Source organism: Physeter macrocephalus, chromosome 11 (assembly GCF_002837175.3).
Source record: "Physeter macrocephalus isolate SW-GA chromosome 11, ASM283717v5, whole genome shotgun sequence".
Lineage (NCBI taxonomy): Eukaryota > Metazoa > Chordata > Mammalia > Artiodactyla > Physeteridae > Physeter > Physeter macrocephalus.
This window is the reverse complement of record NC_041224.1, coordinates 145,234,670-145,258,950: the sequence shown is the minus strand read 5'-3', so window position 1 is coordinate 145,258,950 and position 24,281 is coordinate 145,234,670. Positions and strand designations below refer to the sequence as shown.

Sequence of the window (24,281 nt, the reverse complement as noted above, 5' to 3'; positions counted from 1 at the left end):
TCTCATTATCCATAGTCAATAACTGCAGAGTAGTTATTGAGTCTTCCACCTTAATGGTTTCTTATCTGTCCCATACTTTCCTACTCACTGCTATAACTCGAATCCACACCAGCATTACCCAATACCCAGATATTTGCAAAGCCTTCTAATCAGTTTCTCCAATTTCACTTTCTTACCCTTTCCAAGTCTTCCTATACCTCAAACCCAGACTAATCTCCTAAGGCACAACTCTGACCATGGACCCTGTCCTCTCATTCCCAAGACCCAATAGCTACCTGCTGCCTAAAAGCAAAATCCCCAAACTTCTTGGGCTTGAATTCAACTCCCTCAAGGATCTTCATCTCAGAAATACTACTGAAGGGATTCCACCTTTGGTCTCAAATTAAATGGAATGGCAAAGAAAGTCCCTTCCAACTTGAAAATTCTGTGGTATTATCCAGCTTAACCCTTTACTGCTTCCATAATCGTATCTGCCTGACACATCAAAGAAATGTTCTCTGAACATACCTTTCCCACCTGAAGAGCTTAGCAGAGATGTTATTTCAGACAAAATATGTAGTTACTATTCTCTTAGGATAAAAGGGAAGGAAGCACCTATTATTTTGCCAGGTAAGAAATCCAATGGAAAGATGTAAAGACATTTTATAATGGAAACCTCAGTAAAGCAAATAATTTTTAAAAGCAACCATTTATCATTTTAATAGCTTAAACTTTCATATCTATAATTTATTTAAAATGTGGACCATCCATGGTAGTACAAAATGCACTAAACTAAAATAAATTCCAGTTTTTGCATTCATCTGCTCAAATTGTTCAAATTCACAAATGTCATTTCTTTTTCCTCCCGAAAATCCAACCATTTCAATGTTACTATCGTCACTAGACTAAGAGATCACAAATATCTCTCTACAAAAAGTGCCCTTAAAAATCCCTTCATAAAGACATTTTCTCAAAGATCACACAAATGATGAACAATAAATGATGTTTATTGTCCTGCTCTATGAATTTCAGCAAAGCACTGCCTGATTCCTTAGATCTGATGCCTTGTTGGCGTTGCACACATAATATACCTGTTTTCATAGCATATCAACAATGATTCACCACATTTCAATGCAGGCATTTTAATCTTTTCTTAAGCGTATTATTCTCAGTCAGGGTATGGCCATAATTGCCTCACCTTATATAAGTTTTTGGCTAAAATAAAATAGGCGTTATTAGTTAAATAGGCCTCTTTCTTCCTTTTAAAAAAGGTTCTGAAATGAGGAGAAAAAACCTTTATGAGCGGTCATCCTGAGCCTTTCATATGACATAAAATCTCTTTACTCATATTACTCCAAGGATCACTAAGCACATGTGAATTCTGTGAAATACAAGTCTGCTTACATGGTGTACAAAGCCAAATGCTTTTAAGACTATTGCCAACAGCCTGCAGTTCGGTAGTTGCTAATGTTCATAATATTGTCTATCAATGTTTTTGTCTACATAGCTAATAACAGTGCAATGAAAGCAAAGTTACCTTCAGAAATACATACAAGTTCCTTCTTTCTTTCCTTCCTTCCTCCCTCCCTTCTTTCTTTCTTTCTCTCTTTCTTTCAACAACTCAGGCTGAAAGAATCATTACAAATCTGCTGATAACAATACAGAAATTAACTTTGGGAAATCCATTCATTTCACGGTTAAGCCCTCATTCTACAGTCATGGGAACTCCTCAGTTGAGAGTACTTGGCTAATGTGAGCAGCCCTTGCCCAGTGTAAAGCTGACTACAGTATAGTATTGGTTTTTCACCTCTCCCCCTATAGAGCAATGCATCCAGCAGCATATTCCTCTAAAGAGACCATGAAGGAAAATCATTCACACCAGCAGCACATGTATATCACATTTCCATTGCCAAGCAGCCCATATTCATCTCCTACTGTAGAGCAGATTGTACAACCTAGTATAATTCAAAACATGCTATAAGAAAATACTCATTTATCAGTAATTTGCTAATTATTTTGAGCTACTTGTGAATCTGAGATTAATGTTACTTGAAAATGCCCATCCATAATCAGGATGGGAAAGATTGCTATAAAAATTAAAAATTAAAAAAATAAAAGTTTGCTATGGATTAACTAGGATAAGGCTAAAATTTATACGCACTTTCCAGAGAAAGTTGTTTGGGAAATTCCCTCTTTCAAATTGTTCTTTGAACTATGCTGGAGTGGCTGTGGTGCAGTGGAAAGAAAACTATCCTCCAGGTCAAAACTGAGCTCTGCTGCTCACTAACTGTGTGACTCTGGGGGAGTAATTCCATCTTTGTGAGCCACAGCTTCCTTCTCTGTATCTTGAAGATAAAAATATCTACTTTATAGTGTGGTTGTAAGGATCAAATGAGGTAATGTACGTAAGGGTGCTGCGTAAGCTAGAGCATGCTACATAAAACTCTACAGTGGGGAAGAAAACATTTTAAAATATAACACTTATAATATTATTATAAGTGCTAAAATAGGTACTATGGGAGAACAGAGGAGAGAGTGTGAATCTCAGCCAAAGAAAGAGTGGGGCTCATGGAGAGGGCCGAGTATGGCTAAGTTTGGGATGAATAGGGATAGAGGAGGACTAGATGAGCTGGACTCTTCCAGTGGAAAGAGGAGACAGGAGAGCTGCAGGGGGAACCACCTGAACAAAAGCACACAAGCAGGGGAGCATGGCCCCTCAAGGAGCCATGGGGCTGGAGCACAGGGTGCTTGTGGGAGATGAGGGCAGAGAGAAAGGTGAGCAGCAGATAGGAAGTACCTGTGAGCCACACCAAGAAGTCTAGACTTTATCCCATGTGTGATGGGAAGCCATTGAACAGAAATGTCAAAACTGAAAACCAGACATCTGGTTTACCATTTTTTGCTATCCACCATGCAACTTCTACTCTAGCTGTGTGCTCCTGGACAAGAAATCCTTTGGGACAAAGACTTTAACTGTAATATCTACAAAGAAATTACGATGCATTTATTGAGCTCCTACTCTGTGTCAGGCAGGCATGGTGCTAAGCCCTTTGCATGCATTATGGTTCATCTTCAAAGCACAGGTGCAATACAGGCATTATCACCCACATTCTAAATATGAGGAAACTGAGACCAAAAAGATAAAGTCTCTTATCCAAGTTCAAAGAACTGGTAAGTGGCAGAGCCAGCATGAGAAATTAGATTTACCTGGAAGTTTGCACTTTTTGACTGCTTTCAGCCAATTCCACCACCACCACTGCCTCTGGTAACCACAAATCTGATCTTTGTCTGTGAGTTTCTATGTTGGGTTGGTTGTTTGCTTTTGAAGTATTATTGACCTACAACACTATATTAGTTCCTGTTACATAACACAGTGTTTAAATATTTCTATACATTTCAAAAGGATCACCATAATAAGTCTAGTTACAGTCTCTTACAAGATAAATAAGTACTAGGGGTGTAATGTACGCATGATAAATATAATTAACACTGTTCTATTTTATATATGAAAGTTGTCAAGAGTAAATCCTAAGAATTCTCATCATATGGAAAAAAATTTTTTTCTATTTCTTTAATTTTGTATCTATTTGAGATGATGGATGTTCACTGCACTTATTGTGATAACCAGTTCATGATGTATGTAAGTCAAGTCATTATGCTGTACACCTTAAACTTATACAGTGCTGTATGCCAATAATATCTCAATAAAACTGGAAGAAAAAATTAAATAAATGCATACATACATACATACATATCAGGATCAATTGATTCAGGAAAAAAGGAAGGAAGGGAGGGAGGGAGAGAGAGAGAGAGAGAGAGAAAGAGAGAAAGGAAGGGAAGGGAAGGAAAGGAAAGGAGGAAGGAAGGAAGAAAGAAAGAAAAAGAAAGAAAGAAAGAAAGGAAGGAAGGAAGGAAGGAAGGAAGGAATAAAGAAATTAGATTTACCGACCATTTATTGATGCACTATCTTCCTGATACACTTTAGCGCACATGAATTACTACTCATATGCAACCAAAACTTGAGAGAAAAATAAGAACATTGGGTTTTTTCCGATAAATTAAAATTTGATTCAAACTACTTATGACGAGTATATGACACCATAAAAATGCACTTACTGAGAATCTTACCTCAAGTACTATCCCTCAAAATATGTTTCTTGAGTCTATAAAAATTACATGATATTTATTTTTAAAAGCCACTGACCCCAAAGTCAAGAAGCTAATTATTCAAAACCATGTTTAATTAAAAAGAGATATCAGAAAGAAAGTCTTTCGGGGATCTTTATCATACATGACATAAATAAATATAATGCACAGCATGGTGACTATAGTTAATGTTGTGCTGCATATTTGAAAGTTGCTAAGAGAGTAGATCTTCAAAGTCCTCATCACAAGAAAAAGAAATTCTGTAACTATGTATGGTGACAGATTGTTAATTAGACTTATTGTAGTGATCATTTCACAGCCTACACAAATACTGAATTGTTATATTGTACACCTGAAACTAATATAATGTTGTATGTCTATTATACTTCAATTCTTTTAATAATAAATTTAAAATTAAAAAAATTAGTGACTCAAAAGCTATGGCTTCTAAATAACATTCTAAGAATGTTACATAATACTGTCAATAATCTCTCAACTACTTTAAAATACACAGTGACATAAATATTTTCAAAGACTTGCCATACCCTTATTTCTTCTACACTAGCTGACTTTACTCAGCTCCAAGATATGCAACAGAGGTGTAAAGTCTAGTGGCTAAGGAACTTTCAAAGTACATAACAAATATTGCCAAGAAACATTAAAAAAATACGGACAGTACTTATTTGCATAAAGGCACACATAATTCATGGGACTGAAAGTTCACGCACTTTTAATATTACTACTATTCCTTTTTATTAGGGCAAAATAAGGTTGTACATTCAAAAAGATGTAAAATAAGTGCAAACAATGCCAAGCAAACTACGGTTAACTATTTAATTTTCATTGCAAATAAAACACATGCACTCAGATTGAGAAACCGAGATACTAAGTTCCTTCCAGGTATTCCTTACTTTCCTAAGTAGCTGAGATAGCAATAAAGATATTGAAGTATACTGAAAGATTCTACAATTGGAAAAATACAGATACATGTATATATTTTACCATAAGAGAAACATACAAAGAAAGCAATACAATTTGTGAATAGATGAGAGTTAGGTTCTCACAGTTACCACACCCAATCTTAATACCTTGCAATGAAAAATGGAGATCATCGATGCCCAAGGAAACCTGTTCGTCTTCAGTGGGAAGCACAGGACTAGATGCCATCCTTTGACTCAATGGAGATTATATCATGTCCATCTCAGTTAAAGAAGTGAACTAAAAATAGAAGGGATAAATGCTCATTAGTAACTCTGCAGCTCTGCATTTCCAGTAAACATGCATTGCCAGAAAACAACAGCAACCAGAAACTGCCCTCCAAAAGAATCACAGCTTTCTCGTAAGCGTTGCTTAGTTCTCATGGAACAAAGTGACTACGCCTTCTTTTTTGAATCATAATCAAAATTTTGCCCTATGACCTATTCAGTCCCTTTAGAGTTGCAGGCAGAACTCCACAAGAGCTAGCATTGCAGATTCTATACCAGCAGTGAAAAGGAAAGCTACGCAATTATATTTTATAATTTGTCCAGAGGACGTAAAGCTGACACGAACTGATATCTTAGGTTTTGTGTGTATTATATTATTAGCCTCAACATACAAGAATTTTCTTTAAAGCTTTTCATTTAACTTAGTTCCTTTTCTGCTCCATGATTGTTGCCATTTACTGGAAACAATAAGAACTGGGTCTGCATAGTTTGCAAAGTGAAACTAAAAAAACTATATCAAAAAGAATGTTTTCATGGGTTATCTATGATATTGAATTATTTTCCTAAGCCCTTATTTTTCCACCTACACATTTCTTTCTCTACCCCCACTATGACTCTTAAGGAATCCTTCCAATATGAGTAATTCTTACTGAGCAACTCTTTAAAAGTACGGCTTCGTGTATGTGTATGCCACTATTAGTATTCTGGGGGCTGAGAATAAATCATTGACTTCTCCCATACAGATGATGACTTCCTTAGCAAAATAAACTTAACCAAGTACATAAAAGCATAAAATGTATCAGGGGATGGATAGAGGAACGGATAAGTGTACAGACACGTGATCAACAAAGTATAGCAAAACAATAATGGCAGAATCTGTGTGTTGAATATGTGTGTTCACTGTTAAATCCTTTAACTTTGCTGTATATTAGAAATTCTTCATAATAAAATGCTGGGGGGGAGGAGAGACTAAAATCTAAATAAACCTGAGGCCAAGAGCTAGATACAATCAGTCATATCCAATAGACCACTTAAAAAAAATGCAAAGAACAAAAATCATTAAACATCTAATGCGAGAGCCAGACTTCGAAAATCTTTCAATCCTGTCTTCCCACTCTGTTTATCATCCAAAACTCCTTTATCATCTCTCCCATGGATCACTGTTGTTAAAGATTTTACCTACCAAATAAACTATGTTTATTAATTAATATGTTTATCAATTAATAATTAATTTGTTTTATCCTCTGAAGTAAGATGAAACAGAGCCTGCCTGAGGTAACATCATTCCTATACAGAGTTGATACAATTCTAATCAAAATAAAAAGCTTTTTGTTCGTTCAATGAGCCTGTGCAGCCTGCTGATTGATAAAGGTACAAATGTCCTCAGTTGTTGGTGTACTAAAGACCTCCACTACCCATTCCCATGCTGAGAGCTCCTGAACCCAAAGTGAAGGCAAAGCACTTCTTCATGATGACGGGGAGAAAAACTGAATTCCAGAATTAATTTCCTAATGGCACCCACTATTCCATGCCAGGGCTATTAAATAAAAGGATAATAACGATAGTAGCAAACACTTACATAGCACTTACTATATATAGGTACTGTTCTAAGCATGAGTTAGGTATCGTAATTATCCCATATTTGAAAAGACAAAACTGAGATGCACAAATATCATATACCGTTGTCTAATGACACATAGCTAATAAATGATGGAGCTAAGATTTGAACCCAGGTGGTTTTGGTTTCCAGAGTCCATGCTCTTAGCCAATACAGGTTGGTACCTCATAGAGCCAGCTAGAGCTAGCGAAAACTTAGACAGATTTTATTAATTCCTTCTTTTACTCATTTACTCAGCAAGCGCTTATATATGCTATATACTGCTCTCAAGGAATTCAATCTTCTGAGAATGACAGATAAACACATATTGAGTGAAATCTTCTAAGAAATGTATGTAGAAGGTGTTATGGAAGCAAAGGAGAAGGCATGTCCTATCGCTTGAATCTGGAGATAGATGTGATTAGAGGAGTGTACTTAATATAAAACAGCATCTCCCTCCAAATAGTCCTGTAAGCATTATTCGGGTAATACCTTGAATTTAATAAGAATGTCTCTGAGGGCCACTCATTGCCATTCAATATTAAATAAATATAAGTTATCAAATGTAGGAGAAAGAACTTAAAATAAAAACAGAATAATATGGAACAAATTGATAACCAGAGAATCAAGAAATGTTCCTGGACTAGACTGGCATGTGGAATCCACTATATTCTATATTAAGGTTGTAGAAAAAAAATTAGTATTTGTAAAAAAAAAAAAAAAAAAAAAAAAAAAAGTCTAGACCTTAACTTATGTGTCTCAGAGTTTTCTGTTTATAACAGTGAAAATTTATTAACAAACAAGTCAGTAAAATATAATATTTTTTTATTTACTGAAGAATTTCCTAGAGCTTCTAAAAAAAGGAAATCAAAAGTAAAACCAGGGAATTCCCTGGTGGTCTAGCAGTTAAGACTCCGGGCTTTCACTGCCAAGGGCTCAGGTTTGCTCCGTGGTCTGAGAACTAAGATCCCGCAAGCTGTGCAGTGCAGCCAAAAAACTAAAAAAAAAAAAAAAAAGTAAAACCAAGCTATGAAGACTGAATCAATTGCAAGTGTTGGATTATTGATCCCAATACTGTCTTAGTACATTATTTATCAAAACACACTACAGAGGTCATGAGGATCTGACTGAAGACAACGTATGATGACATTTCCAACATAATTGCTTTTGGTGAGAAACAGATGACATCTCCAGAGAGGAATTTACTTGCTAAATAGGGCTCATGAAAAACTGGAACACAGTAGAGAAGACAAGCTTTGAGAGACTTCTCAGGATCTTAACTGAGAAGCTAGAAAGAATATGAGCAAGGAAGGCAGAAAGAGGAATGAGGCTTGGCCAGGGGCTCAGTGAGTCAGTCACAAGGGTCTATCAGCCGAAATCCTGAGGGCCATCCTATCACTTGCCTTCCGACTCCCCTGTGGGGAGCATGCGGGCTGCCTGCCCAGGTGGAATCACAGCACAGACAAGCCCTTCTTCCCAGGCGGTCCGCATCACCTTACTTTTCCTTTTCAAATAAAAGTTACATACAATTATGTAACAACAGGGTTCAGAATGAAAATAATAGATCATCTTCAGACACATATGAAATATTAGGTAAAGAACTAATGTAGTGGCATTAAAGATTCAAAGAGCAAGTAGAATCATGTGGAACTGGGTTTTTAAAATCCATGTAAATTAATACACATGCTTTTATAAATGGCATAAGCTATTTTGATACAACTGTGGTTTGCTTATGCAATACATCTTAATATGCGTCTGGTTTCTCTAAAACCTCAAAACACTAGAGTATTTCCCTTTTAAAAGAAATGTTGGCATAAACTTTGGATTATTATGATTAGAATTTTTACAACTCAAAAGTGAAATTTGAATGGAGATCTTGGGCCTCTCACTGTTGTGGCCTCTCCCGTTGCAGAGCACAGGCTCCAGACGCGCAGGCTCAGCGGCCATGGCTCACGGGACCAGCCGTTCCGCGGCATATGGGATCTTCCCAAACCAGGGCACGAACCCGTGTCCCCTGCATCGGCAGGCGGACTCTCAACCACTGCGCCACCAGGGAAGCCCAAGAGATCATTTCTAATGAGTGGAATTATTAGTGATTTTTATTTTCTTCCTTTTGCTTATCTGCATTTTTAAAGTTTCAAATGATGAATGCCTATTTCTGCCGCAATAAGAAAAACATTTTTGCTTTTATTTTGGTGAAATGACAACAAATGGGGAATAAGGTATTATTTAGTTCAGGGTCAGTTCTCCAATCCATATGCTATGGAAACTGTATATCTATAGCTGTATAATGAGAAAAATACTCTCTTTTTTTTTTTTTTTTTTTTTTTTGCGGTACGCGGGCCTCTCACTGCTGTGGCCTCTCCCGTTGCAGAGCACAGGCTCCGGACACGCAGGCTCAGCGGCCATGGCTCACAGGCCCAGCCGCTCCACAGCATGTGGGATCTTCCCGAACCGGGGCACGAACCCGTGTCCTCTGCATAGGCAGGCGGACTCTCAACCACTGCGCCACCAGGGAAGCCCGAAAAATACTCTCTTGACACAAATAAAATATTAGAAAACTTCTCTAGGTTTGTCAGAAATTTCTAGAAAGGACTCCTAAAAGCCTTTTCGGTAGCTCAAGAGGTCTCATTTTCTCATTAGTAGATAGTTTGTTAATGAGCCCTGCTGTTCTAACAGCACTGAAAAAAGCACTGTCAGTGGGGAGAAAGGGGCTTCTATGTCACCTTCAAAATTTGATCAGAAGGTGTATGTACCATAGCAGGACATGTTAAACACATTTAGGTAGTTCTTTAACAGAGTGGTTTAAATGTTACCATTTTCCCTGGCGTAAATTCCCTGTTCTTTCTTCTGTTCTTCAGCTGTACCAGGTTATTTACTGTCGAGCTAGGAATTCTAAAGGATCTCCCCTTTGTCTGCTAAGTTATAGAGCTTGTCATCGCAACTGACAGTTGTTAACTCTGATCTGCCTCCAAGCTCACAGAAGAAAGCTGGTGACGTACTTGCCATAATAAGCTTCTCCATCTTTTTCCCATTAACTTTTCCTAACTCTGTTATTACTTATGTTTTCATCATCACTTGACCAGAAGCAATTGGTGTAAATTCCCAGATCCATTGATTTTTTTTTTTTTTTTTTTTGCGGTATGCGGGCCTCTCACTGTTGTGGCCTCTCCCGTTGCGGAGCACAGGCTCCGGACGCGCAGGCCCAGCGGCCATGGCTCACGGGCCCAGCCGCTCCGCGCCACGGTATGTGGGATCCTCCCCGACCGGGGCACGAACCCGTGTCCCCTGCATCAGCACGCGGACTGTCAACCACTGCGCCACCAGGGAAGCCCAGATCCATTGATTTTTAAGATCCACTCTTCTATCTCCTTTTAGGCAATTTATTTTTCTTATAATCACCACAAAATGCCAGAACAATCAATCCTAACTATTCACCACAGTTTTGGAACACAAACACGTAGCAATTCTCTGGATATGATAGTGCTGCACTTGCTATCTCACAACAAAGCAGTGTCACTCCCCAGCCAATCCCAACTGTACTGCTAAACCACCCACTTCAACCATGATAACAGCATTTTAAGTAAATGTAACCACTTCCCTAAAAGAGCTTTCTGTTGGCCTTGACCAAGTACCAAATGCTCTGAACTGCAATGTCCACAGCTATAGAAAGGGATACATATCTTATAAGGATTTCAATGAAGCACATGAAACTAAAAACTACAGTAGCAACTAACATTTATTGCATGCTTACTATAGTAGATGTACTACAGTACATAAATTGTATTTACTATAATCTGTGAAATGAATTCATCAGGATTATCCCATTTCTTAATCAGCAGTAAAAATTAAAAGCTAATCACAATATTAAAACATAGAGTAAAAAAACTTAAGGATAAAAACTTCCAAAGCCACAAAACTGGATGTGTTAATAAATCAGCACAAATCTAGAAAGCATGCACTCAGGAAGTAATTACTTTTAATTTTCATCAGCTCATTTTTACCTAGAAATTCTGCCCTTGCACCCACAGTCCAATTTTTTTTTTAACATCTTTATTGGAGTATAACTGTTTTACAATAGTGTGTTAGTTTCTCCTTTACAACAAAGTGAATCAGTTATACATATACATATGTTCCCATATCTCTTCCCTCTTGCGCCACAATGGTGTGTTAGTTTCTGCTTTACAACAAAGTGAATCAGTTATACATATATATATGTTGCCATATCTCTTGCGTCTCCCTCACTCCCACCCTCCCTATCCCACCCCTCTAGGTGGTCACAAACCACCTAGCTGATCTCCCTGTGCCATGCGGCTTCTTCCCAGTAGCTATCTATTTTACATTTGTTAGTGTATATATGTCCATGCCACTCTCTCACTTCGTCACAGCTTACCCTTCCCCCTCCCCATGTGCTCAAGTCCATGCTCTAGTAGGTCCCACAGTCCAATTTTTAAAGCTCATAATACCCTCAGCAAAAGTTCCCTGCCTTCATTACTACCATGTCACCAGTCTCCCAAAAAACCTAGAGAGATCTTTAAGTTACAAGTACTGGCAATGGTTTGGGGGCTTTTCCTCATATATATCTCTTCATTCCTTTTACCATCACCTCTGCCCATGACCCCATTACTTTGTCCCTAAATTGCTACCAACGATTCCTGGCTTTCTTATTAACTCTAGCTTCTCCATCCCTATCTTTAAAGAATCCCAGAGAGGTCTGGGATTGGTGGCAAGAGATACTACAGAAGTTGAGGATGAGACAGAGGTCTGAGTGTGCTGAAGATCAGGACCGATAGCAAGACTTTAGACAAGTATACACCTCAACAGGGGCACCCCCAGCCCTCATCAACCCCACCTTCTCCACGAGCACTGGAGCCAGATGCATGCCCCGATCCCTTGCTCCACCCATAGGTGGGATTTCAGAGGATGCTTTTCTGGAGAAAGTAAAGCCCTTAGAAAAGACCTCTAGAGATTGATATTTGGGATTCCTCAATAGAAAAGTCAGTTCCATGCCAAATCACCCAGCTGTGAAATTCCACTGATTGGCTTTTTCGTTCCTCACTCTTAAATATGATTGGACAGCCAAAGATTACAAGACATTTAAGGAGAGCCTCCAAGAATGAAAGGAAGAGACCAAAACAAACACAAGAGAGGAACCCTGAGGAACCAGCAAACATAGGAAAGGAAAGAAAAATTAAAAATGAAACTGATAATTGAAATTTTTTAGAAACGACACCATAAAGTGAACTCTATTTTAAAGCTTATAAAAGGCTCCACCATATCAGTTACAAACAGAATCAACATTTCTTCCATTTTATACCTTCACATGACAATGCACTATATAGCAAGAGATATATTTTAAAGTTTTGTTCTGCATGCTGCTAACATATTTCACTAGCTTTTTCTTTAACCATTAGATTTTTAACAATATCAAAGCAAAAAGTCATATTCTATTGGACAGAATTAATTTTGGAAAGCCCTTGTAAAAACAGACTTAGTCTTCTTTATAAATATCCACACCCACCACATGCTGAAATGGAAAGCAAAATGCAAGACAACTACCTTGGCAGGAATGAATGCTTAAAGATTTTAATTGTAGCCCTCTGAACAAGCAAGCAGTACTGTTTGCTCTATTTCCTCCAAAAGACAAAAGTCAATTCCATCCTCAGTGATACAATGGTAATGGTAATACTACACAGAAACTCAGTATAAATTCACAATTCCACAGGAATCTGAAAATTACCAAGGCAATTTTCCTTTTGAGGATTACAAAGTCTACAGAGTTAGTAATAGTGAAATGGGCAGCCATAGCAGAGTTTTGAGCAGAGGAGAGATACAATTTGACTTATGTTTCAAAATTATCGTTTGGACTGATGTATGGGAACAACACATGGGACAAGGAATGAAGCAGGGAGACTAGTTAAAAGGTTATCACAGAATGGATGGACAGAGAGATAGACAGATGGGTAATAAATGAGAAAGCAAGCATGGTAAAATGTTAAAGGTGGAATCTAGGTGTTGAGAATACAGTTATTTGTGTAAAATTCTTTCAACTTTGTTGTATATTTTACAATTTTCATAATAAAATGCTGGGAGAAAAAGGTTATTACAGTAATCCAGGTGATGATGGCTAGGACCAGGGCTGCAGAAGTAGGAGGAGTAAGTGGTCAGTGGTCAGGCTCTGAATATATGTTGGAGATGGTACCAACAAGGCTTCCTGACTGATTCGATGTCATATGTCATAGGAGAAAGAGAAGAATAAAAAATATCTCCTAAATTTTTGACGTAAACAACAGGAAGGATGGAGAAGCCATGAATTGAGCCAGAGAAGGCTGCAGGTGGAGCAGGTTTGAGGGCAAAGCAGGAGTCCAGGTTTGACATTTCAGATGTACATCAGACATCAGTTCTGAGGCCAGGTAACTTGTGCATACTCCACTTTTTTTCAAAGTAAATGCTTCATGTCCCGTGGGAAACTAAGCCAACAGGATCAAGTCAGAACCAGGAAGATGGAGTTTGGCAAGGCAATAAGATAGGAACAGGGCACTATGAAAAAATATTTAAGTGCTGTATTTTAAAAGATCAAGAAAAGAGAAAATAAAATAAGGACATCTCCTATAAACAAAAGGGAGAAAAACAGAAAAGAAATATAAAACTTAAAGGCCAATCCAGTGGATCTAACATCCAAATGAGAAAACAGAGGGAGAAAATTATCAAAGAATTGATACAAGAAGATTTTCTAGAGCTGAAGGACAAACATAAGAGCACAATGAGTGCCCACTACCCTCGGCAAAACACATGGTTACAAAATTTCAGAATAGCAAGAATAAAGAATCTCCCAGAGGACAAAAACCAAACCACACACCAAGGAACAAGAATTAGAATAGCATCAGACTTCTGTATTAGCCATATTGGACAACAGAAGACATGAGGAATATCTTAAAAGTTCTGGGAAAACAACATAAGAGCTAAAACTATAAAACGCTTAGAAAAAAACATAGGACAAAAGCTTCATGACGTTGGATTTGGCAATGATTTCTTGGATATAACTCCAAAAGCACAAGCAACAAAAGAAAAAATAAATTTAACTACAATAAAATTTAAAACTTCTGTTCATCAAAGGACACATTCAACAGAGTGAAAGGCAACCCATGAAGTGGGAGAAAATATTTACAAATAATGTATCTGATAAGAAGTTAATATCCATAATACATAAAGAACTCCCACAATTCAACAACAACAAAATAAACAACCCAGTTAAAAATGGGCACAGGACTTGAGCTCAATACCATTAATCACAATGGAAATGCAAATCGAAACTACAGTGAGATACTACCACAAACCCATTAAGATGGTTACTATCAAAAAAACCAAAAAATAATGTAGAGAAATTGGAAAACTTTCACACCATTGGCGGGAATGTAAAAATGGTACAGTTGCTATGGAAAACACTATGGCAGTTCTTTAAAAATTAAAAATAGAATTACCATATGATGATCCAGCAATTCCACTTCTGGGTACATACACAAAAGAATTGAAAGCAGAGTCTCAAAGAGATTATTATTTACCCATATTCATAGCAGCATTATTCACAATAGCCAAAAGGTGGAAGCAACCCGAGTGTTCATCCATGGATGAATGGATAAACAAAATGTGGCATGTATATACAACAGAATATTATTCAGCTTTAAGAAAGAAGGAAATTCTGACACATAGTACAACATGGCTGCAACTTGAGGACACCGTGCTTAGTGAAATAAGCCAGTCACAAAAAGACAAATACTGACGATTCCACTTACATGAGGTACCTACAGTATTCATATTCATAGATACATAAATAGAATGGTGGTTGCCAGGGGTGAGGGAGGGTGTGTGGGACATTAATTGTTTTAATTAACTTTAAATTAAATTAACCCATTGTTTAATGAGTATAGAGTTCAGTTTTGCAAGATGAAAAGAGTTCTGGAGATGGATGGTGGTAATAGTTGTTACACAACAATGTGAATGTACTTAATACCACCAAACTTTACACTTAAAAATAGTTAAATTGGTAAATTGTTATGTGTAATACTACAATTTTTTAAAAATGAGATAGAAAATTATTTTCAATCTATAGTCTATATCCACCTAAAGTATTAATCAAGTGTTCGGGTAGAAAATAGTCATTTCTTGACATGCCAGTCTCCAAAAAATTTATGTCCTATGCTCTCACTCTTAGAAAGCTACTGGAAAAGTTACTCCAAAAAAATAAGACAGTAAAACAAGAAAGAGGATGGGAAGTATTCCAACAAAACTGAAAACTAAACTAAACATGAGAAAAAAGGGGACTAGACATTGAACACAGGAAAACGAAAGGAGAAGTTGCCAGGATGACCGCCATGCAGCAGGTCGGAGCAGGAAAAAGTAGGGCTCTGGGAGAGAGGTCCAGGGTGGGAGCTGCAGGGAGGATGAAATAGAAAGAGGGGATGTGAAGACAGGAAGAGGTGAACAGATAGAATGAAGGAGCACACAGACTGGTGTCTGAGGGAAACTGAAGAACCATCACAGTGAGCGTACTTTGGATGTTAAGCTAGAAGAACTGGAGGCTGATGTCAGAGGGTATTTGAATTAGTGATTTTGAAGATGGTGTGGCTCCTGGCAAGACAAAGTTCCAATTTGGGGGTTTTAAAACAAAAACAAAAACAAAAACAAAACTCCTACCTCCATTCATTCCACAAAGAATTTGTGATTTGCACATGTTCACCATTCTTCTAAGTGGAAATGCTGAGAAGTTTGAGAGAGAAGGATCGAGGGAGCTCTCATCAGATGACCTCATTTTTCTCAGGAAAATAAGAAGTCAGATCATCTCTTAGGTGTGAGGAAGCTAGGGTAGGGTAGGGTCCTTGAGAAATGAAAGGTGCTTGGAACAGGTCCTAGTCGAGAACCTGAGCAAACCAAGCAGAAAGACATTCAAGGAGTTGGAAGGCATTGAAGGTACACAAAGACTGGATCAGCACTGGCTACAAATGGACCCAAACAGCATTTTGGGTGCAAGGATCTCCCAGGATGACCCAGGATGTGACTGATGCTCAGGTAGGAGTAGCAAAAGCTGGTGACTGAATAAATTTCTGCCAACTAAAAAAAGTTCTAAAATTGCTCATGGACACAAGGACTTATGTTCAAGAATGTTCATGGAAGAACTATATATAGCAGAAAAAGTGGAAACAGTCAAATCCCATCAGTAGGAGAATGGATAAACTGTAGTTGAGTCATACGAGGGAAGGCTATTCCACAGCTAAAATGAATGACCAGTATCAGCAAGGTTAAATATCAAAACTAAAATGTTCAGGGGTGGAGGGCAGAGCAAGTCCAAAAGGACTGATACACTATGAAGTCATTTATGTACTTTATGTAAATTTTAAACACACACATACATATATGGTAAAAGAACAGAAACATGCTTGGGAGTGGTACCCACAACTTCAGGGTAGAGGGCAAAGGAATGGGAGGGCGGGACTTCAGCTCTATAGCTGTTTCATTTTCTAAAAAGTTAACATCTAGGACTTCCCTGCTGGCACAGTGGTTAAGAATCCACCTGCCAATGCAGGGGACACGGGTTAGAGCCCTGGTCCGGGAAGATTCCACATGCCGTGGAGCAACTAAGCCCATGCACCACAACTACTGAGCCTGCGCTCTAGAGCTCGTGAGCCACAACTACTGAAGCCCACGTGCCTAGAGCCCGTGCTCTGCAACAAGAGAAGCCACCGCAATGAGAAGCCCATGCACCGCAAGGAAGAGTAGCCCCCGCTCGCCGCAACTAGAGAAAGCCCATGTGCAGCAATGAAGACCCAACGCAGCCAAAAATAAATTAATTTTTTTAAAAGTTAACATCTAAGTAGGATTACATTACAGATGTTAGAAATAGTCATCCTTTTTTTTCCAGACCAAACTTTTAATTATTTTATTGAACAACACATTAAATGATTCTCTAAAACAGGTTATCTTAACTGATTTCCTCTTCCCAGATCATTTTACATTTGCAGATTTTAAACTATTTTACCATCTGTTGACCCATTATGAATCAAAAGTTATTAATAAAGTTTATGGTAAGTGGAAAATATGATATTTAACAAAACATCATTAAGAAATTCCATTCTTAACATTTTTAAATTGTAATAGAATTCTACTTAGGTTAGAGAGGAAAGATGAAATGGTTGAAAGAGCCCTAGACTTAAGAGTCGGAAGAATCTGGCCTTGGTCCCAGCTCTGCCGCTGACCTCAAAGCCTTGGATAATCATCAGCCTCTGCAAGGTCCTGTTTCTTCATCTGTGAAATGATTTTGTCTGAGCCAACTCACACTTCCGGGTTCTTGCCAAAGAATCTAACCCGAAGTTCTCTGCTGTACATTTAAAAACACTGGATTACAAGAAATAATATTCCTGGAGGAACGCCTGAAAGACAACATCCACCCATGCCTGGATGTGGTCTTTGGATCCTGTCCAGCCATCAGGGAGCTGTGAACCTGAACTGCATTGTTTTATCCCCCTAGAGAACTGCTTTTATTAAAACGTATTCTGGCGTAATCCCATAAACCTTACCAAGCAGGATATTATAGGAAGCAGTCAAGAGAGACCTACCATTGTACTTCTTACACAGGAGTCCAGGAAGACAGTTTGTAAGCCACACTGTGTTCCTTTTATGAGAACAAGCTGTGGAAAATTCTCAGGTCTCAGTACCAAGAAAAACTGTGATCCTGAGCATTTATTCTTTTAATCTAATGACCATGTTATTTGTATAAACAAAGTTTCCCTCTCTTTATTTTGGCTGGTATAGCCTGGATCTAGCAAATACAAATGACTTTATGGAAAACATAGTGCTATCCCACCGGCTTTATGCATCTACTCTTATTTTTCCCTCGCTGCAATATCCTCATCTATTTTTCTATTCAACTGAATTTTATGTTTCTATGCAAACTAACTCAAAATTTCTCTACAATAAAGGAGGGTATAAATAAGTGAGTTAAACAAACTCAGACTTTCTGTAGGACAAGATGAGATAACATGTAGCATGATGAAAATTACAAAATGAGATACAAATGCAAGTTGTTCTCCATTGGTGAGAAAGAAAAATTTATTAGTAGAAGATTAAATTTATGTGCTTTCAGTAAGTGAGATCTTTTTAATATTTTTCAATATCAAGTCACTTGAAGACATCCAGATTCTAGTTCTAAGCTCTAGGAAGAGATCTAATTTGTAGACAACACGGTGAAGCATCCCTAAAACACTATGAACGACTTTGTGACTTACTCTATCATTTCTGCCAGGTTCTGTTTGTTCCTGTCCCATCTTCTTGAACTAAGTGCATGTCCCCTGTAGCCTCATTCCAATGGAGACCCTGAATCAACGGGGAGTCTTGCCTGGAAGAAATGGATTAACAATGCCTCTAGTGGGAGGCAGAACAGGGAGAGGGTGGGTGAGGAAGTACTAAAGGGCATAAATTGGCTTGCTATTATTCATAAGAAAAATATATTCCTAAGAATTCTTTGCACTCAAGAATATATTTTTTCAATGATTACACTCTTGGTGAATATATTCTTACTCTGCCTCTCCCCCATGTCCCCACTCCCTGCCCATCAATCTCCTCTCTCTTGAAGATCAGCAGTCCAGGCTCTGCGGGGTGTTTTTTTCTCTCCCTGTCCAAGTCCCCTCCCATTACAACAGGGCAAACAAAAACTGAAGGTTCCATAAAATGCCAGCATATAAAAATGAAAAGAGGATCACTTACACCTTCAAAAAGCTGTTAAAACCATGGTATATGAATTGTTTACATTTTTCAAATCAGTGAAAAGAAACAAGCAATTAGGTAGATCCGCTTGCCGTTCAGGAAACTGGCTTTAAGTGGATTGGCCTTCTTCCCCAAGAAGTAGCTGTGTGACTAACAGATCACTTACTCTGGTCCTGACTCCAGGAATAACTTCAGCCCTGAGCCCAGCCAGACCAGCTAGGGCCCTGACTCCCATCGATCACCTAATTCTTGTTAGTCTCTTCCCAGCATTTCACGCTGGAGTAAACTGCAAGCATCCTGGCATCACAGTAGAGGCTGTAGGTCCTGAATGTCAACTTCACCTGCTAACATGGAGAAACCCAGTCCTCACAAGTTCCACCACTGAGTCTACCTGTCCTTTTGGAGCAGATCCTTTGGCCCTGGGTCTTCTTGAGACTCTGGATTGCAAGCTCTGAGAAGGGACTATGTTTGGTTCACTGTTGTATCTTTATCATCTAGCACAGGATGTGGCACAGAGTAGGTACATAATAAATGTTTGAGGAAAGAGTAAAAGAGTGAACAAATGAACAAACTGAAGCAAAGTTATGGAGGACACTGTTTCACAACTCTCAGCTCCCCTGTGGGAAGCCCTCCATTAAACTTTTTTTTAACCATTTAATGCTAGGAAAATACTTCATTTCCTTGGAGACACAGGTTGGGTTTTTTTGTGGTTATTTCTATATTATTTCTGTTCTTATTTTCCTTTCTGAAAATAAGAACCATATAATCAGTGTTCCTTTTTTCACCTTGGATGTCCAGAAACACAGAGCTAACTCTGAGGTCAAATCGTAGCAATTATGTCAGTCAAAGTTATGCCTGTTTTTCCCTGGCCTTTGTCTTGTTTTTTTGTTTTTACTTTTTATTGACATATAGTACTTTCCTTATACATATCATTTGTTGCAGTCATCTTAAATCCTTTGTGAATAAAGTAAGGAATGAACAAATTAAAAAACTAAATAACCAAATAAGCAAGCAAACCATAACTCAGAAAGTATATATATATATATATATATATATATATATATATTTGTGTGTGTGTGTGTGTGTGTGTGTATATATATATACTTTTTCTTTTTTTGGCTGCATTGGGTCTTTGTTGCTGAACGTGGGCTTTCTCCAGTTGCAGCGAGAGGGGGCTACTCTTCATTGCGGTGCGCGGGCTTCTCATTGCAGTGGCTTCTCTTGTTGCAGAGCATGGGCTCTAGGTGCTCAGGCTTCAGTAGTTGTGGCACGCGGGCTTAGTCGTTGTGGCTCGCAGGCTCTAGAGCGCAGGCTCAGTAGTTGTGGAACATGGGCTTGCTCCATGACATGTGGGATCTTCCTGGACCAGGGATTGAACCCGTGTCCCCTGCATTGGCATTCTTAACCACTGTGCCACCAGGGAAGTCCCAGAAAGTATATTTAACAAGGATGCTTTTTTCTTTTTTTTCTGCAAAACACCTGAAATTTTACTCATGGTACAAAAGTATTTAATAAGCACCATTGGTACAGAAAAACACACAGCCTACAGCTAGCTCATCCTTTAAAACCAGAACAGCCAAGTGAAAAGTCAGTAGAGATTCTTATTTTTACTTGAAAAATAAAAATTAAAACAACAACAAAAAAACAACTAAGGTATACATTGGGAATTGAACTACTATAGTTTTTCTTTCTAGAGATGTGACATCCATGTTTTCTGGCCAGTAATGTTCTATCAAACATTGTAGTAAACCAGTGTACTAAATCCAAGCAGACGGATGACCAGTAAAGCTGTTTGTTATCTCCTGCTGAGCTAGACCAGTGGAACACTATCTTGGTAGGATTATTTTGACAGCAAGAAGGAAGTGCAGAGCCCAACAGAAAACCTAAGGAGCTGTTTTACATAGAAAGGGTTTTAAGCAAACCTGCACAAACACTAACATGCTCTAAGAAAAGGAAACCTTTTAGACTACTTCCAGCATACATTCATTGGTGCCCAGTAAAATAGGAACACCAACACAGAAAGCATTTTTGCTTTCATAGCACCAACAGCTAAAAAGCACACAGCATATAATACTTTGATCTTGAAGTGAGTAATCATGGAAGTTCCAAGATTACATCCACTAGGTTAGCCTGAGTATTCATCTATAAAAGTAAGTTTTCAAAAACATGTAAACGAGAGTTATAGAAACAATGGGACTACATCGGGACCAGTAGAAAACAGTGAAGTGATACAAGGACTGTACATGTAAGACTAGGAATTGATTTTCACAAGTACCTTTTAGGTAAAGGACAACTCTCTAAATTGATTCCAACAGCCAAGACTAGCTGTGATAGTAGGAGTCATAGTCATAGTCTAGCTGTCATAGAAGATGATTTGCACAATGAAGTCACCACTAAACCGCTGCTTAAGTCCAGTCCCCAGCCTTCTTTTTCTGCTCAACAGTCCAGAAACATTTCTTTGAAAGCCAGAAAATCTGTAAACGTGAGCAGCACGTCGAAAATGTCACCGGCCACTTCATCTTTTTTTTTTTTTTTTTTTTTTTTTTTTGTGGTACGCGGGCCTCACACTGTTGTGGCCTCTCCCGTTGCGGAGTACAGGCCCAGCGGCCATGGCTCACGGGCCCAGCCGCTCCGCGGCATGTGGGATCCTCCCAAACCGGGGCGCGAACCCGGTTCCCCTGCATCGGCAGGCGGACGCGCAACCACTGCGCCACCAGGGAAGCCCGCCACTTCATCTTTATGGTGCTGTAGAGTTGTAGTAAAAGTCGCCATGTTAAATCCAGGAATCCGCTCCAACAGCTGTTCTATATACTTTTCAACCAAAGAAATATATTCATTAAAAATAGGTGTGTAGGTGAGCTTATTCTCTTCCGTGTCTTCAAACTCCTGGTAGTACTTGTCCATGAAATTCCTCTGTAATAACTGGAATTCATCATCCATGATAATGTCCTCTAAATATCCAACCACTGCATCAAATTCTGCATCAGAGGCGGAAGAGATGGACAGCGCGAAGCTCTCTTCCTCTAGGGCGTCCATCGCCGCCGCCGCTTCCACAGCGCGCGGGGGAGCGGGCCCACCGGCCTTCTACCCCGCCCGAAGGCCAGGCGCAGCCTCCGCTCTGCTCCGCAGAGCCCCAACCTTCATCGGGAAGGCCTCGTAGCCGAGGCCTCAGCCGCCTCACGTCCCAGCTGGGTAGCGCCTGTGCGCGACGCCCGGGCCTCAGGCTCCCGGGCTGCTGCCACGCGCTGGCCGGGCCTCCAAGCCCTGCCAGGCCCCCGACAAGGATGCTTTTTAATACACACACAAATAAAAATAAAAATAATTTTGAAATTCAGGTGTTCCCGAGTCACAGGGTATTTTTTAAAAGTTACAATTTCCTCTTTGATATCTCCATTTGAACTGTTCCCCTTCCTTCCACTTTTTTAAAAAATAAATTTATTTACTTCATTTATTTACTTTCGGCTGTGTTGGGTCTTCGCTGCTGTGCACGGGCTTTCTCTAGTTGCGGCGAGTGGGGGCTACTCTTCGTTGCAGTGTGCGGGCTTCTCACTGCAGTGGCTTTTCATTGCGGAGCATGGGCTCTAGGCGCCTGGGCTTCAGTAGTTGCGGCACGTGGGCTCAGTAGTTGTGGCTCACGGGCTTAGTTGCTCCCCGGCATGTGGGATCTTCCCGGACCAGGGATCAAACCCATGTTCCCTGCACTGGCAGGCAGATTCTCAACCACTGCGCCACCAGGGAAGCCCCTCCTTCCACTTTTGACAAGATTTTTTTTCTCCCCAAATGGCCAGAACCTTTGGCCAAAAAAAACTGAAATGCCCTCAAATGTCTTTCTAGATGTATTTTAAGGTAAAATGCCTATTTCTATTTGTAATTATTTTTTCTCTTGGATTTTTAAGGCTTCAGAGGAATTGTGGTCCCAAACTATTCTGGAAGAAAGAAGGGATGGAGAAGTTGGGAGAATTCTATTAAATTTACAAAGCTGAACTAGTCCTACTGAGCTGTGGCCAAAATGGTTTCATAGTCAGTGGCAAAATTCTGAAATGACTGAAACGTTTGGGAAAATATGTGCAGGATCTCACTGTGATTATAACAGTATTTTTGTCAAGTGTTTCAAGTAACATAACTGTACGTGCGTTTTTACACATTTCTGTTGGGTAGCATTTCCCCACTGATGAAAGATTTGTTGTCTTCAAACTTCCTAACACTGGTATCTCCCAGATATTTAAAATAAATATTTCTAAATTTGAAATGTTTGTGAGCAAATACAACAGCCAGAAATATGTTGCCTGTTAAAATGAGAAGTTTGTTTCTGAAATGTATTATTTATTTAGAAAAATATTTGCCAATTTTAGTGGCAGCTGCAGAAATGTTTTCACACTCAGAAATTAATTTGCTATTAAAAATGGGAAACGGAAGAGTGATTTGCTTTTCCCATTTGGCCTGCACTACTACAACCAACCCAAATTACACACGTCTTTATCAACAGATGCGCCAGCTGCTGCTTGGCCAGGTACCCATTCTTTCTCTTTAACTGTGTTCTTACAGAGGAAATTAACAAAATTAACCTTTTTCAGATAAGGGTCCATTTTGTCTTATAATGACCAAGTCCCACTACAGCCCTCAATCGCACATATATGATTGCTAAGTTTCTTGCTTAACTTAGAAGTTTTCTGACCCAATTTTATGCTACTACTCAAGCTTAAGATAAATATTATACAAACATGAACTAAATTCATGTAGAGTTGAGCATTCTACATGAGACCATATTAATTCATCCATTTAACAAATATCCACTGAGTGCTTACTACTTGCAAGGCACTGTATCAGTTACTAAGGATGTAAAGATGAGTAAGTGGGAAAGGTTTTCCAGAGACAGGAACAGTGTGCTCAGGATGCATAACTGACAGCAGTCACTAATTGCCTAGGGGAATCAAAAAAAGCAAGGCTTGTCCTAACAGGCTTAATGGAAAAGGAGCAGTTTTTACCTTCCCACCCTCAAGATTTTCCTGGTAAAGCAGGTAGGACCTGGCAAATGTAGATTGGTGGATGAGGAAGCTGACCAGGACAAGTGAATCTAGTCAAATTACAAATCATTAATAAGTGCAAAAATAAGTTTGTTCCTCCAATCCACCACCACAACAGAGCCAAGGGTTAAGAAATGGATTAAATGGAAGAAAATATTTGCAAACAATGCAACCAACAAGGGATTAATCTCCAAAATATACAAACAACTCATACAACTCAACAACAACAACAAAAAACCCAATAGAAAAATGCGCAGAAGACCTAAGTAGACATTTCTCCAAAGAAGACATACAGATGGCCAAAAAACACATGAAAAGATGCTCAACATCGCTAATTATTAGAGAAATGTAAATCAAAATCACAATGAGGTATCACCTCACACCAGTCAGAATGGCCATCATCAAAAAGTCTACAAACGATAAATGCTGGAGAGGGTGTGGAGAAAAGGGAACCCTCTTGCACGGTTGGTGGGAATGTAAATTGGTACAGCCACTATGGAGAACAGTACGGAGGTTCCTTAAGAAACTAAAAATAGAGCTACCATATGACCCAACAATCCCACTCCTGGGCAT

General features: G+C 38.9%; 2 protein-coding genes across 9 annotated transcripts in view; both read right to left on the bottom strand.

The window, feature by feature from the left end:
• SYNE2 (spectrin repeat containing nuclear envelope protein 2) overlaps positions 1-24,281 on the bottom strand; it is a 326,063-nt gene that overhangs the window by 268,444 nt on the left and 33,338 nt on the right. For 7 of the 8 annotated variants that reach the window (XM_024133495.2, XM_024133470.2, XM_024133489.2 and 4 more), the window contains exon 2: positions 5,214-5,343. In XM_024133495.2, coding sequence (XP_023989263.1) covers positions 5,214-5,292 — 79 coding nt within the window. In that variant the 5' untranslated portion in view covers positions 5,293-5,343. Of the gene's footprint in view, positions 1-5,213; positions 5,344-15,621; positions 16,313-24,281 lie in introns of those variants that run through there. The other variant, XM_028495984.2, reaches the window with a different exon arrangement.
• Positions 20,449-22,078, bottom strand: LOC102984688 (ADP-ribosylation factor-like protein 2-binding protein). Its single transcript, XM_055088522.1, has one exon. It carries the CDS (start codon positions 21,718-21,720, stop codon positions 21,247-21,249), a length of 474 nt encoding a protein of 157 aa, XP_054944497.1. The 5' UTR covers positions 21,721-22,078; the 3' UTR covers positions 20,449-21,246.

What these genes read in the sequence shown, in the direction of transcription:
- LOC102984688 (XM_055088522.1), bottom strand. Translation starts at nt 21,720, where the DNA reads ATGGACGCCCTAGAGGAAGAGAGCTTCGCGCTGTCCATCTCTTCCGCC.